This window comes from Scyliorhinus torazame, chromosome 17, assembly GCF_047496885.1.
Source record: "Scyliorhinus torazame isolate Kashiwa2021f chromosome 17, sScyTor2.1, whole genome shotgun sequence".
NCBI lineage: Eukaryota > Metazoa > Chordata > Chondrichthyes > Carcharhiniformes > Scyliorhinidae > Scyliorhinus > Scyliorhinus torazame.
This window is the reverse complement of record NC_092723.1, coordinates 140,063,081-140,079,021: the sequence shown is the minus strand read 5'-3', so window position 1 is coordinate 140,079,021 and position 15,941 is coordinate 140,063,081. Positions and strand designations below refer to the sequence as shown.

At 50.0% G+C, this 15,941-nt stretch overlaps 1 protein-coding gene across 3 annotated transcripts in view; it reads left to right on the top strand.

Moving 5' to 3' along the window:
- Positions 1-15,600, top strand: part of LOC140394199 (epithelial sodium channel subunit beta-like) — a 52,911-nt gene extending 37,311 nt beyond the window's left edge. For all 3 annotated transcript variants that reach the window (XM_072481184.1, XM_072481185.1, XM_072481186.1), the window contains exons 11-14: positions 6,412-6,469; positions 10,411-10,472; positions 11,074-11,149; positions 14,449-15,600. In XM_072481184.1, coding sequence (XP_072337285.1) covers positions 6,412-6,469; positions 10,411-10,472; positions 11,074-11,149; positions 14,449-14,811 — 559 coding nt within the window. In that variant the 3' untranslated portion in view covers positions 14,812-15,600. The remainder of the gene's footprint in view (positions 1-6,411; positions 6,470-10,410; positions 10,473-11,073; positions 11,150-14,448) is intronic.
- The last annotated feature ends 341 nt before the right edge of the window (positions 15,601-15,941 follow it).

The following is a 15,941-nucleotide window of genomic DNA, read 5'->3' as shown; positions in this document are numbered from 1 at the left end:
TTGACTCTTTTGTCTCCACTCCTGGAGGACATTCAAGGTACTGCTCACTCTGTGTTCCCTGACACCCTCTCTTGTCCTTGATCAGGAACTGCAAGATCCTGCATGCACAGCAGCCCAATTGTTCAGTTAAACCCCATTATAAAAATTGCCAAATTGAATCGTTTTTCTTTGTGGTAGGGTGGAGGGTACCACTGCCAAACCTCAAATGCCCAACTGGCATCCTATCTTTCCACTTCTCCCACACACACCCCCACCAACCCACAATCGGTGCACATGATGTACATCATGATGCCTCTCAAAAAATGTAAACCATATGAGATTTTGTGGGAAAGGTGGGGGCTCAGAACCAGGGTCAGCAGTATATCAGGATTCCTATATCTCCCAAACTCATGCACAAGCACAAAGACTTTAGGACCCTTATTGCGCAAGCACACTGATTAATCTTTAATTGTCCCGTTGTGTACCATCTACAAGATGCATTGCAGGAACTCACCAAGGCTCCTTGGATAGCACCTTCCAAACCCAAAACTCAACTGTCCAGAAGGACAAGGACAACAGATACCTTGTACCACCACCACCTGGAAGTTCCCATCCAAGCCACACACCATCCTGACTTGGAAATATATCACCGTTCTTTCCCCGTTGCTGGGTCAAAATCCTGGAACTCCCTCCTTAACAGCACTCTTGGTGTACCTACTCTACATGGACTGCAGTGGTTAAAGAAGGCAGTCACCACCATCTTCTCATGGGCAACTAGGGATGGGCAACAAATGTTTGCCTCGGCAGTGACACCCACATCCCGAGAATGAATTTAAAAAAGACCATTATAATCAGCACATAGCTCAGAATGGTGAACGCACCATTGGTACTGAGTGACACACAACAGCAAGGATCCAGCTTCTACCTATAGTTTGTGTTGCACCAATCTCAGCTATGTTGTGTACAGTATCGGTGTCCTTATTTAAGGAAGGATGTAAATGCATTGGAAGCTTCTTCTTTTTCGGTGATCACTCACTAACAAGTATGATTGTCCACCTACGAAAGAGAAAATGCTGGAAAATCTCAGCAAGTCTGGCAGCATATGATAGTCCACCTAAGAAATTGTGTTACTGGACGTGGGTTCTGTGGATCAGGAATGGGCAGGTTGTCTTGTGAGAAAAGGTTGGACATGCTAGGCTTGTATCTGCTGGAGTTCAGAAGAGTAAGAGGCAAATTGATTGAAACGTAAGATCCTGAGGCTCTTGAGAAGGCGGATGTGGGGAGGATTTTTCCTCTTGCGGGAGAATCTCGAACTAGAGGGTCATTGTTTAAAAATAAGGGGTCGTCCGTTTTAAGACTGAGATGAGGAGAAACTTTTTCTCTCAGAAGCGGAGAATCTCTGGAAGTCATCTCCTGAAAAGGCGGTGGAAGCAGAATCTTTGAATATTTTTGCTGCAGAGGTAGATAGGTTCCTAATAAGAAAGGCTATTGGGGTTATGTGGGAAAGAGGAGTTGAGGTCACAATCTTATCAGCCATGATCTTATTGAAGGGCCGAGTGGCTACTCCTGTTTCTAATTCATATGTTCGTATGTGGGAATGAGGCCCAACAGCCCTGGCAATGGGAAACAGGGTCCGGTGTCATAGAGAATACATGGTGAAATTAAGGGCAATTGGAGGGTATGGAAAGCAAGGCAATAGATCATCTTGTAAATCAGGAGGATTCTGAAGTTATTGTGTCTTGGGATGTTACTATACGTTTAATGAACACAAATGGAAGAGAGGAGAAGGGAAAAATAAGAAGGAATAAAGACAGATAAATCAGAAAAGTGAGTGAGAAAAGATGAATGAAAGACAAGAAAATGAGAGAAGGGGGGAGAGATTGAGTTGAAGGGATGACCGAGAAAGGAATTGAGGAGAAATGAGAGACAGGTGGATAATGGGGGGGGAGTAAGAAAGAATGAGAGATGCTAAGACAAAGAGACTGAGGTACCCTCAATAATGATGCTTAGAGATTAAACTGTAAAGAAGGCTTTATTAGGCTAATAACTGCTACAGATATGGACGAGAGCTGACTGCTATACAGACCATGAGGCAGGCCTTTATGTATGGCTCCCAGATGGGCGAAGCCAGAGGCGGAGTCCCCAGGGTTCCAAGCCTGGTCTTAAAGGGGACATCACCTTACATGATGATAAGGCAGTAACCGTTCATCACATTCACCCCCTGTTTAAAAAGGAGTCTGGCGGGGGTGAAGTGCCATCATAGGTCCATCCGTCTCGGCGGCCGGATCGTTCTCCTCGATCTCCTCAATTCGGGCGGTGGTGTGGCGGGCACGGACCTCCCGGTTGAGGGCACATCCGGGAGCACAGCGGTCGGAGCTTCGGTCCGGGTCGGGGCAGAGGAACTAGGCAGGGCCGGGGGTAGCGGAGCCGGCGGGGTGTGTAAAGGGGGGGCGCAAGGGGGGGCGCACGGTAGGAGCTCACCAACGGGTGGTAGGGCCGGAAGGGGGTGTGTTGTAGGGGGCGACGGGTCCTGCAGGGGAGCGGCGCGGGAAGGGGCGTCTGTGGTGGAGGATCCAGCGGGCGCCAGATCCCGGAGGGAAACCGTATCTTGCCTGCCGTCGGAGTACTCCACGTAGGCGTAACTGGGGTTGGCGTGGAGCAGTCGGACCTTTTCAACTAGGGGGTCCGTTTTATGGCTCCTCGCATGCCTCCGGAGAAGAACAGGTCCCGGAGCCGTCAGCCAAGGTGGAAGCGAGACCCCGGAGGTAGACTTCCTGGGGAAGACAAACAATCGCTCATGAGGGGTCTCATTCGTGGCCGTGCAGAGGAGTGACCTAATGGAGTGTAGGGCATCGGGTAGGACCTCCTGCCAGCGGGTGGTTGGGCGATTTCTCGACCGCAGGGCCAGAAGGACAGCCTTCCACACGGTCGCGTTCTCCCTCTCCACCTGCCCGTTTCCCCGTGGGTTATAGCTGGTCGTTCTGCTCGAGGCGATGCCTTTGCTGAGCAGATACTGACGCAGTTCATCGCTCATGAACGATGTACCCCGGTCGCTGTGGATATAAGCAGGGAAACCGAACAGAGTGAAGTTGCTGTGCAGTGCCTTAATCACCGTGGCTGAGGTCATGTCGGTGCAGGGAATGGCGAATGGGAAACGGGAGAACTCATCGATGAGGGTGAGGAAATAGGCATAACGGTTGGTGGACGGGAGGGCCCCTTGAAGTCCACGCTCAGTCACTCAAAGGGGCCCGAGGCCTTCACGAGCCGAACCTTGTCTGGCCGATAGAAGTGCGGTTTGCACTCCGCACAGACCTGGCAGGCCCTGACCATGGCCTTGACCTCCTTGGTTGAGTAAGGTAGGTTGCGGAACTTGATGAAATGGACGAGCTGGGTAACCCCCGGGTGGCAGAGGTCATTGTGGATGGCTTGCAGGCGGTCCTCCTGCACGTTGGCACATGTGCCGCGGGACAGGGCATCTGGGGGCTCGTTGAGCTCCCCTGGACGATACTTGATATCGTACGAGTAGGTGGAGAGTTCGATCCTCCACCTCAAAATTTTATCGTTTTTTATTTTGCCCGTTGCGTGTTATCGAACGTATAGGCGACCGACCGTTGGTCGGTGAAGAGGGTAAACCTCCTACCGGCGAGGTAGTGTCTCCAGCACCGCACAGCCTCCACAATGGCTTGTGCCTCCTTTTCGACTGCAGAGTGTCGAATCTCGGAGGCGGTGAGGGTTCGGGAGAAGAACGCTACTGGTCTGCCTCCTTGATTGAGGGTAGCAGCCAGGGCGATGTCTGATGCATCGCTCTCTACCTGGAAAGGGATGGTTTCGTCCACCGCGTGCATGGCGGCCTTGATGATGTCGGCCTTGATGCGGTTGAAGGCCAATTGAGCCTCAGCCGAGAGGGGAAAAGTGGTGGTCTTTAGGAGTGGGCGGGCTTTGTCCGCATACTTGGGGACCCACTGGGCGTAATAGGAGAAAAGCCCCAAGCACTGTTTGAGGGCCTTGAGGCTGCGGGGGAGAGGGAGTTCCTTAAGGGGGCGCATGCGGTCGGGGTCGGGACCTAGGACCCCGTCTTCCACGACATAGCCGAGGATGGCCAGCCGGGTGGTGTGGAAAACGCATTTGCCCTCGTTATAGGTCAGGTTAAGGGCTCGGGCGGCCTGGAGGAACTTTTTGAGGTTAGCGTCATGGTCCTGCTGATCATGGCCGCAGGTGGTGACATTGTCCAAGTACGGGTATGTAGCCCGCAAACCGTACTGGTCCACCATTTGGTCCATCGCCCTTTGAAAGACGGAGACCCCATTTGTGACACCAAAGGGGACCCTGAGGAAGTGGAAGAGCCGGCCGGCTGCTTCGAAGGCAGTATAGGGGCGGTCTTTTGGTCGGATGGGGAGCTGGTGGTAGGCAGATTTGAGGTCGACTGTGGAAAAGACTCGGTATTGGGCGATCCGATTTACCATTTCCACGATGCGAGGAAGGGGGTACGCATCAAGCTGCGTGAATCGGTTTATGGTCTGGCTATAATCCACGACCATCCGTTTCTTCTCCCCGGACCGGACTACCACCACTTGTGCTCTCCAAGGGCTGTTGCTAGCCTCGATGACCCCCTCTCCCAGTAAACGCTGGACCTCTGACTTGATAAAAGCCATATCTTGGGCACTGTAGCGCCGGCTCCTGGTGCGACGGGCTTACAGTCGGGAGTGAGGTTAGCGAATAGCGAAGGGGGTGCGACTTACAGTGTCGCAAGGCAGCACACCGTGAGGGGGGGCAAGGGTCCGCCGAACTTCAGTGTCAGGCTTCGGTGGCTGCACTGGAAATCCAGTCCGAGCAGCAGGGTGGCACAGAGGTGAGGGAGGATATAAAATTTGAAACGGGTGTATTTGGCACCCTGGATCGAGAGATCCGCAATACAGTACCCCGTGATTTGTACCGAGTGGGACCCAGATGCGAGGGCTATGGTTTGGGATGTGGGCTGGGTGCGTAGGGAGCAGCGCCTTACCGTTTCAGGGTGGATAAAGCTCTCCGTGCTCCCGGAGTTGAAGAGGCATGCAGTGTCGTGCCCGTTGACCTGGACCTGCATCATGGAGTTCTGCAGGTGTTTTGGCCGAGTTTGATCGAGGGTGATCGCACCCAGTCGCGGGTAGTCGGAGTCGTAAAATGGCCGCTGCCGTTGGTCGCACGTGTCGGGTCGAGAAGATGGCCACCGACCAGATGGCCGCTCCCATGATTCGCACGAGGCTGATGACGCGTCAGAAGAGGACGTGTCGGGTCGGTGCGCAGCAGCATTGCGAGGCCTGCGGGCCTGAGAGCCTGATTTTCGGGCCGGCTGTTCTTTGTTTTGCTGGCCCCTGGGTCTGGCCAGGCAGACCCTCGCAAAGTGCCCTTTCTTCCCGCAGTCGCTGCAGATCGCGGAGCGGGCTGGGCAGCGTGGGCGTGGATGCTGGCCCTGCCCGCAGAAGTAGCAAGGTGTGCCCCCATGGTGAGCGGGTCGCCGTGTGGCGCAGGCCTGTAATACGGGCGAGTCTGAGGAAGTCCGGGGGGGCTGGCAGAGTCCGCGGGGTACGTACCCAAGTTACGTCGGGCCACCTCCAGCGAGGAGGCGAGCGTTAGCGTCTCCTGGAGGTCTTTTGCCCCGTTTTCGAGCAGTCGCTGCCGGATGTAGGTTGAGCGGATGCCGGACACGAAAGAATCTCTGATGTGCAGGTTCATATGGACTTCCCCTGTCACATCCTGATGGTCACAGTCCCTGGCCAGCGCGGTGAGTTTCCCAACAAACTCGTCGAGCGATTCCCCCGAGCGCTGCCGGCAGGTAGAGAGCAGATGCCGGGCGTGCACCTCATTGACGGGTTTGACAAACCGCTTGCGGAGCAACTCAATCGCTTCCCCATAAGTCGTCGCCTTTTCGAGCGTGGCAGAGATTCTGTGACTCACCCGGGCGTGGAGTAGATGCAGCTTGCGTGGCCCCAGGATGGGAGTCTCTGTGGAGTCCAGGTAGGCCTCGAAGCACCGCAGCCAGTATTTAAAAATTTCCTTTGCCTCCGGCGTTCGTGCTTCCAGATTGAGCTTCTCTGGTTTTAGGCCTGCGTCCATCCTGAATCTAGTTTAGCCTAATAAATTGAGGTACCCTCAATAATGATGCTTAGAGATTAAACTGTAAAGAAGGCTTTATTAGGCTAATAACTGTGCTACAGATATGGACAAGAGCTGACTGCTATACAGACCATGAGGCAGGCCTTTATGTATGGCTCCCAGATGGGCGGAGCCAGAGGCTGAGTCCCCAGGGTTCCAAGCCTGGTCTTAAAGGGGACATCACCTTACATGATGATAAGGCAGTAACCGTTCATCACAGAGACTAAGAGGGTGACTGAGAGATAAAGTCAGATGGGATTTGTTGGGAGTAACTCATTCAAGCATCTTGTTTTCTTACAGTGAGACCGAGTACAGACTGACGCTCTCCATGGCAGATTGGCCATCCGAATCCTCCGAGGTAGGTCTGAACTTCCAGTACAAATTGAATAATATTTGCTCAGCTCCCTCAGTGGCTGAGATGGAAACGGCACTTGTGGTAATGAGATATTCAAAACGGGAGCATCCCAGAAAACAGTTTCCTTCCCTGCGCTCCCCCCCCCCCCCCCCCCCCACCCCCCACACGCACACACTTCTCACTGTGTGCTGATACCAGCTGGGGTGGGGACTATAAGTGATAATCAACCAGATTTCCTGTTCTCGGCAGTTGCTAGGAAGAGCTGCTGTGGCTTTCTGTGATGCTGACACCCAATAGCCAGACTCATACATGGTCACCTGGGGAAAGGACAGTGTAAATGAGAGCAACAGATCTACGCACATTGTGGATGGAAGACAGGGAAGGTAGTCAACGTATCTTGGCAATTTCACATCAACTAGGAAAACGAAGGGCAGCACGGTGGCGCAGTGGGTTAGCCCTGCTGCCTCACGGCGCCGAGGTCCCAGGTTCGATCCCGGCTCTGGGTCACTGTCCGTGTGGAGTTTGCACATTCTCCCCGTGTTTGCGTGGGTTTCGCCCCCGCAACCCAAAGATGTGCAGGCTAGGTGGATTAGCCACGGTAAATTGGCCCTTAATTGGAAAAAATTAATTGGGTACTCTAAATTTATTTTTTTTAAACTAGGAAAATGATTCTAAATTCGATTTTAAATTATGACTGAGAATGAGAGGAGAAGTCTGGAGAAATTTATGCATGCTTTGCCACAGAGAATGGTTGGAGCACAGGCAGAGACATTGGTGCCTCAAGGGAAATAAGATAAATATTTCAATCAGAGTAAGCTTAGGGCTATGGGGTGAGAAACAGTAGATGTAAATTTGGATTGATACAGGGCTATGGGGACAGAGCAGGGCATAGGGATTAGTGTTAATTGATACAGAGCTACGGGGAGAGAATGGGATCGAAGGATTAATGTTAGATTGATACAACAAAGATCTAGCATTGATACAATGGGCAAATGGCCTCCCACTATTACATCTATGGTTTGAAGAGTTTTTAAAACAAATAATTTTTATTAAAGGTTTTCATAAAATATCAATAACAAAATGAGAAAGAAAAAAGAACCCAACAGGGTTAAGTACAAAACACAATCTAAAAAAGCAACCCCCCAAACCCCTCCCCCCCTGTACCTAAATAATAAATTAACATTAACACCCCGACTTAAGACAACAGGTGTATACACCCCCTCAGACCCTCCAGTGTAAATAACATAAAGAAAAATAAAGTAAACCCCCCCCCTCCACTGCTGCTGCCATTGACCAATGTCTATTGTTCTGCCAGAAAGTCTAAGAACGGTTGCCACCGCCTAAAGTACCCTTGTACCGACCCTCTCAAGGCGAATTTCACCCTCTCCAATTTAATGAACCCTGCCATATCGCTGATCCAGGATTCCACGCTTGGGGGCCTCGTATCTTTCCACTGAAGGAGAATCCTTCGCCGGGCTACCAGGGACGCAAAGGCCAGAATTCCGGCCTCTTTCGCCTCCTGCACTCCCGGCTCCTCTGCCACCCCAAATATTGCGAGCCCCCAGCCCGGTTTGACCCTGGATCCTACCACCCTCGACACCGTCCTCGCTACGCCCTTCCAAAATTCCTCCAGCGCTGGGCATGCCCAGAACATATGGGTGTGATTTGCTGGGCTCCCTGAGCACCTAACACACCTGTCCTCACCCCCAAAGAACCTGCTCATCCTTGTCCCGGTCATGTGTGCCCTGTGCAGCACCTTAAACTGTATGAGGCTGAGCCTCGCGCACGAGGAGGAAGAGTTCACCCTCCCTAGGGCATCTGCCCACGTCCCCTCTTCGATCTCCTCTCCCAACTCCTCCTCCCACTTACCTTTCAACTCCACCACCGAGGCCTCCTCCTCCTCCTGCATCACCTGGTAAGTTTCCGAGATCTTCCCCACTCCCGCCCACCCCCCCGAGAGCACCCTGTCCTGTACTGTGTGTGGCAGTAGCCGTGGGAATTCCACCACCTGCCGTCTGGCAAACGCCCTTACCTGTAAGTACCTGAAGGTGTTCCCCGGGGGGAGCCCGTACTTCTCCTCCAGCTCACCCAAGCTCGCGAACTTCCCGTCCACAAACAGGTCCCCCAACTTTCCTATCCCTGCCCTGTGCCACCCCGAAAACCCTCCACCTGTTTTTCCTGGGGCGAACCGGTGGTTCCCCCGTAATGGTGTCTACGCCGAGGCCCTAACTTCCCCCCTATGCCGCCTCCACTGCCCCCAAATTTTGAGGGCCGCCACCACCACCGGGCTCGTGGTATACCTCCTTGGAGGGAGCGGCAGCGGCGCCATTGCCAGCGCCCCCAGACTTGTACCCACACAGGACGCCGTCTCCAACCTCTTCCATGCAGCCCCCTCCCCCTCCATCACCCACTTGTGCACCATTGTCGCATTGGCGGCCCAGTAGTACCCACAGAGGTTGGGCAGCGCCAGCCCCCCCCCCCTATCTCTACTCCGCTCCAGGAACACCCTTCTCACCCTCAGAGTCCCTCGCGCCCACACAAACCCCATTATACTCCTGTTAACCTCCCTGAAAAAAGCCTTCGGGATAAACAGGGATAAACACGGGGAGGCACTGGAACAGGAACAAAAACCTTGGGAGCACCGTCATTTTGATTGACTGCACCCTACCCGCCAGGGACAGCGGCAGCGCGTCCCACCTCTTGAACTCCTCCTCCATTTGCTCCACCAGCCTTGTAAAGTTAAGCCTATGCAGGGCCCCCCAGCTCCTGGCCACCTGGACCCCCAAATATCTGAAGCTCCTCTCCGCCCTTTTTAGTGGGAGCTTGCCAATCCCCCTCTCCTGGTCCCCTAGCTGAACTACGAACAGCTCGCTCTTCCCCATATTGAGCTTGTACCCCGAAAAGTCCCCAAATTCCCTAAGGATCCTCATTACCTCTGGCATTCCTCCCACCGGGTACGCCACATACAGCAGCAGGTCGTCCGCATAAAGCGACACCCTCTGCTCCTCCCCACCCCGCACCAACCCCCTCCAGTTCCTCGACTCTCTCAGTGCCATAGCCAGGGGTTCAATCGCCAGTGCAAAGAGCAGGGGGGACAGGGGACACCCCTGTCTCGTCCCTCGGTGCAACCGAAAGTACTCAGACCTCCTCCTATTTGTGGCCACACTCGCCATCGGGACCTCATACAACAGCCTAACCCACCTGACAAACCCCTCCCCAAACCCGAACCTCTTCAGCACCTCCCACAGGTACCCCCACTCTACCCTATCGAAGGCTTTCTCAGCGTCCATCGCCACCACTATCTCCGCCTCCCCCTCCCTCGCCGGCCTCATGATAACGTGGTTTGAAGAGTTAAGCACTATGTCAGGATTATGATTGAGCCATACTTGAAGTTGTCCACTAACATCTATTTCTTTTTCAAAAAAAAAAGTGAGTAGCGTGCCTACGAATTGTACTGACTCGTTCTAGTTCCAGGACTTGGACCTCTGCCCAGTCACGCCCACTTGCTGGTTCATTCTTTTAGACCCTGGTCAGCTGGCCTGAGAGTAACCACCCATAAACTGTCCAAGCAAACAAGAATAAATAACTTTTCATGTTCTCTGGACGTCCCAATAGACTATATAGTCAAAGTACTTTTAAATTGCAGTCACTGGTGTAATGTGGGAAGTGCAACAGACAGTTTGTTCACAGCAAGCTCTTTGCAATGTATTAATGATGGAGAGCATCAACCTTTGCTGATTTGACCTTTCCTTAATGCAAAGTTATCTAACTCTGTCCTCCTGGCTGGAGTCAGGCCCCTCAGTGCAGCCCACAGGGGCAAACCTGGGAGGTCCTGGTTTTTATGAATCAGCAATTCATTGGATAAATCTGATCATCAACAGGAAGTCTGCTGCAGAAACTCATCAATAGAAGTATCTAAAATCTTTTTTAAATTTAAAATTCAGGACTGGATTTACCACGTCTTGTCGTACGAGAGGGATTCCTCAGCTGCTGTTACTGTAAAAAGGTAAGCTCCTGAAGTCAACCAACTATCAGGGTTCATGCTCCCTGATCCTAAAATATATTTGGAGGATTCTGGAGAGGATGCTCGAGCTTTCCAACACCGGCACTGGTAATATGTCTATGAGCTATGAGCAGCAGACAAAGTAGGGAATGTATTGTCTGATGTATGGATTAGGATTTACGACAATAACGTGTGTTTATAAAGCACCATTAATGTAGATAAATATCTCAAAGTGTTTTGCAGGACAGTATCAAAGTTTGACAGCCAAGGTGTCCCCTGTATTATAAGGGTCTGGCATAGAAAGGGTTAACATGGGACTGGGTACAGTATTCCAACAACATGCCCTGAATCTAGAGGGCAGTCTTGTACTGGACAAAGACATGTGCAGAGATAACGATGGAGACAACTCCAAGCTTATAACTTATGCTGTACCCATAAGGGCGCATAATCTTTAAAATTAGAGATGCGGAAATGAAAATAAAGAACTGAAAAGATATCCTGGAGCATTGAAATGAGCACAAATACTGCTATATGTAAATGAGCAGAATATATCTGAGAATAAAACTTGAAACAACATTTAATCATGACTTGAAATATTTTACAGGACAAACATTCTGAAATTAAACCTTTACTTCCAAGAGATTAATTACAGGACGATACAGGAGGATCCTGCCCTGACGGTAAGTTTCTATGGTGCACATCAACCATTTCAATCTATATTCCCGAAAGGGGGGTGGGGTGCGGAAGTTGATTCTGACTTTGTCTGACTGTGTGTGTGTGAAGTTTGCACTTTCTCCCCATGACTGCGTGGGTTTCCTCCGGGTGCTCCGGTTTCCTCCCACAGTCCAAGATGTGCAGGTTAGACGGATTGGCCATGCTAAATAGCCCCTTAGTATCCAAAAGGTTAGGTGGGGTTAATGGGTTTCTGGGATAGGGTTGGGGTGCAGGTGTGGGTCGAGGTGGGGTGCTCTTTCAGAGGGTTGGTGCAGACCTGATGGGCCAAATGGCCTCCTTCTGCATTGTAAGGATTCTATGACTCTAAAAGTATTGGTAGCTCCACACATTTGCAGTTGAGGCCCATAAAAGGCACACAGTGCCAGACACTGTTGCACCATGCAGTGCACAGGACCAGGCTGGAGTGAATAGTTCACTTTTACTCAGGCATGGAAGGAGATTCAATGTATTGGTAGTGTCTACAATAGGGGGTGATTGTTCAAGGGGTGAGACTTGATGTTCCAACTGGTTTATTTTTAAAAATGGATTATTTAATGGGAAGTGGGCATCACTGGCTAGGTCTGCATTTGTTGCCCGTCCACAATTGCCCTCAAGAAGTTGGTGGCGAGCTGCCTTCTTGAACTACTGCAGTCCATGCGCTAAAGGTACTCCCATGGTGTTTTTAGGAGGGGAGATCCAGAATTTTGACCCAGTGACACTGAAGGAAAGGTGATAGGGTTCCAAGTCAGGATGGTATGTGGTTCAGAGGGGAATTTGCAGGTGGTGGTGTTCCCATACATCTGCTGCCCTTGTCTTTCTAGGTGGGAGAGGCTGTGGGTTTGGAAGGTGCTGTCAAAGGAGGCTTGACAAGTTACTGCAGTGCATCTTGTACACGGTACTCACTGCTGCTACTGTGCATTGGTGGTTGAGGGAGTGAATATTTAATGTGGTGGATAGAATGAGAAGTAAGCAGGCTGCTTAATCCTGAATGGGGTTCAGCTTTTTGAGTGTTGTTGGTTCTGCAATCCTCCAGGAAAATGGAAAGTATTCCATCACATTCCTGATTTGTGACTTGTAGATGGTGAACAGGCTTTGGGAAGTGAGGAGAATTACTTGCCACAGAATTCCCATCCTCTGATCTGGTCTTTGAATTACAAAAAATTGGAGCAGGTATAGGCTATTCAGTGCCTTCAAACCCACTTCTGTAGCTACAGTATTGACATGGCTGGTCCAGTTAAAGTTTTGGTCAATGGTAACTCTCAGGATGTTGATAGTGGGGGATGATAATGCCATTGAATGTTGAGGTGAGATGGTTAGATTCTTTCCTGTGAGATGGTCATTACCTGGCACTTGTGTTCCACAAGTTTTACTTGCCATTTATTCACCCAAGCCTGAATGTTGTCCAGGTCTTGCTGCATATGGCCACGCGCCGCTTCATAGAAACATAGGCAATATCTGAGGAGTTGCAAATGGTGCTGAACATTGCACAATCATCACTTCTTACCTTATGATGGAGGGAAGGTCATTGAAGTAGCTGAAGATGGTTGGGCTTAGGACCCTGAGGAACCTCTGGGACTAAGATGATTGCCCTCCAACCATCTTCTTTTGTGCTAAGTATGATTACAACCAATGGAGAGTCGGCACCCCCTCCCAGATTCCCATTGATTCCAGTTTTGCTCAGGTTCCTTCATGTCACGCTTGGTTGAATGCTGAGTTGATGTCAAGGGCAGTCATTCTAACCTCACTTCTTGAGTTAAGCTCTTTGTCCATGTTTAGATTCGATTCCCGGCTTGGGTCACTGTCTGTGTGGAGTCTGCACGTTCTCCTCGTGTGTGCGTGGGTTTCCTCCGGGTGCTCCATTTTCCACCCACAGTCCAAAGATATGCAGGTTAGGTGGATTGGCCATTCTAAATTGCCCTTAGTATCCAAAAGGATTAGGTTGGGTTACGGGGATAAAGGGGATAGGGTGGAGGCGTGGGGCTTATGTCGGGTGCTCTTTCCAAGGGCCGGTGCAGACCCGATGGGCTGAATGGCCTCCTTCTGCATTGTAAATTCTATTCTATGAACCCGAGTCCTTGGCATCGTGAGGCAGCAGTGCTAACCACTGCACCACCGTGCAATCCCTTAGGTTCCGTTTCTTGAATGTATAAAGATTTGTTTGTCCTTCATTATTTCCTTTGGTATGCCCATTTTGTGTGTTATCCATAGCAAATGTTACTGTAAATAATTGTAAAACCAATAAAAATACTTTTTTCAAGAAGATTGGCAAGGATCAGGTAGAGTAGATTTTTCCCTCCCGTTTGTTCCCTCACCACCTGCTGCAGGCCAGTCTAGCAGTTATGTTCTTTAGGACTTGGCCAGCTCAATCAGTAGTGGTTGTACCCAGCTACTCTTGGTGATGTCATTGAAGTCCCCCACCAGAGTATATTCTGAGTCCTTGCCCCTTCATTGCTTCTTTCAATTGGTGTTCAGCATGGAGGACAACTGATTCATCAGGTGAGGGTGTGTGTGGGAAGGGGTGGGGGGGAGGGGAGGGGGGCAGTGCTGTACATGATAATCAGTAGGAGGTTTCCTTGCCAATGTTTGACCTGGTGCCATGAGACTCCAAGGAGTCTCGAGTCAATGTTGAGGACTCCCAGCGCATCACTTTCCCAATTCTATACCACTATGCCGCTGCCTCTGCAAGATCGGTTTTGCCCTTGGGACTGGATATACCCAGGGTTGAGGATGGTTGTCATATTCACAGAATCACAATATATAGTAAATGTCAGGCTGTTGCTTGACTAGTTCTTCCAAATTTGGCACAAGACCCCAGACATTAGAAAGGAGGACTTCAGAGGGCTGATGTGCCAGATGGCCTGTCAAGCTTTATTCCTTTTTGATTTTTCTGTAGTGGTTTGGTGAACTAACTGACATTTTAGAGGATATTTAAGAGTCGTCCACATTGCTGTGAGTCTGGAGTTACATCTAGGCCAGGCAAGTACAACAGATTTCCTCCCGAAAGGATTTTTGCAACAATTGCTGATTGTTTCATGGTCACCATTAATGAAACTAGTTTTTGAATACAAATTAATTAAAGATTAAAATTCCATCAGTTACCCTGTTGGGATTTGAATCAGTGTCCCCAAAGCATTAACCTGGGTCTCTGGATTTCCAGTCCAATGTCATTACATTACCACTATGCTACCACACAGTTCCTCTGCTCTTGTATACATTTAGATTGCAAGAGAAACCTTTTCCTGATGTTTCTCTGACTCTTTTCCAGAGTGACTGGCTTCCCTCCAAACTCGGCGGCCAATTTGGATTCTGGATGGGTGGCTCCATTCTCTGTATCATTGAGCTGACTGAGATCCTAATTGACTGCCTGTGGATCACTGTCATCAAGGTGGTGAAGTGGTATGTGGAGCGCAGAGCCCATCGAGCACGGAAGCATCACTCTGATCCACTGTCAACCATAGCCCAGTCAACCCAAACCCACACCAATGCTGGATTCCAACCAGACCAGCCTGAAGCCTGTATAGAAAGGCCGTGTGCCCTGGCGATCCCAGGGACACCCCCTCCTCAGTACGACTCACTCCGGATACACCCAATTCACCAGCGTGCCATAACTTGGAATGATGAGAATTGATGTTTAGAGCCACATTCCAACAACGCAAGCAAAATCATCGCTGCTTCTTCATATGTGCAGGTACCTGCATGGCACAATATATCAAGTTCATGCCCACCAAAACATATGCATTCCCAATCACGCACTGCAATTTGTAAAGTAAGAGCTTGTATTATTCATGAGCTTAGGATGTCCCAAGTTGTTTCACAATTAAGTACTTTTGAAGTGTAGTCACTGTTGTATTTTAGGAATTACAACAGCCAGATAATACACAGCAAGATCCCACAACAACAACACCAAGATAAGTAATCAGGTACGGTTGGCTGAGGAATAAACATTGGTCAGGACATTGGGGAGAACATGCTGCTCTAATTGGAAGAGTACAATGGAATATATTATGGCCACCCGAGAGGGCTGCTGTGGCCTAGATTTAACATCTTACCTGAAAGATGGGAACTTCTAAAATGCAGTGTTACCTCAGTACCACACCAAGGGAATCAATCTGGATTACGGTTTCAGATCTCTGGAGTGGGAGTTGAATCAACAATCTTCTGACTTAGACGCAAGAACACTACTCACTGAGCCATGATTGACACTACACTGAGCATAGGAAATATTGACTATATTGTAATTTGAAATGTTTAGCCAGGCATATGCTTCAAATGTGATGGATTGAACAAGGCACAAAAGTTAATTTTAAAAATAAACAAGAGTTTGTTAACAATCCTTTGCTTTGAGAAAATAAAAATATACTTGTTTAAAAAAAAACGTGCTATTGAAAACGATGGAAATAAAAGAGTATTCCAGAGAGTCTGAGCAGTGTGCATCTTGTGGATATCAACATTCCAGAAACTTCTCAGCTGCAAGCTTGTGGGAAACCAAAGCAACCATGGGCATTACCAGAAATACTCAAAATCTTCATAATGCACCAGTTGATCACATGGACAGGGCAGTGGAGTTAAAATCCCACGCCCTGCCGGCAACAGTAGTGGACTCGCCAACACTAAGGGCATTCAAATGGTCATTGGATAGACATATGGACAATAAGGGAATAGTGTAGATGGGCTTTAGAGTGGTTTCACAGGTCGGCTGTAATGTTCTATGTTCTATGGGAAGTTGAATTGGCTGAATGTGGTAATTAGTGGGCTGAA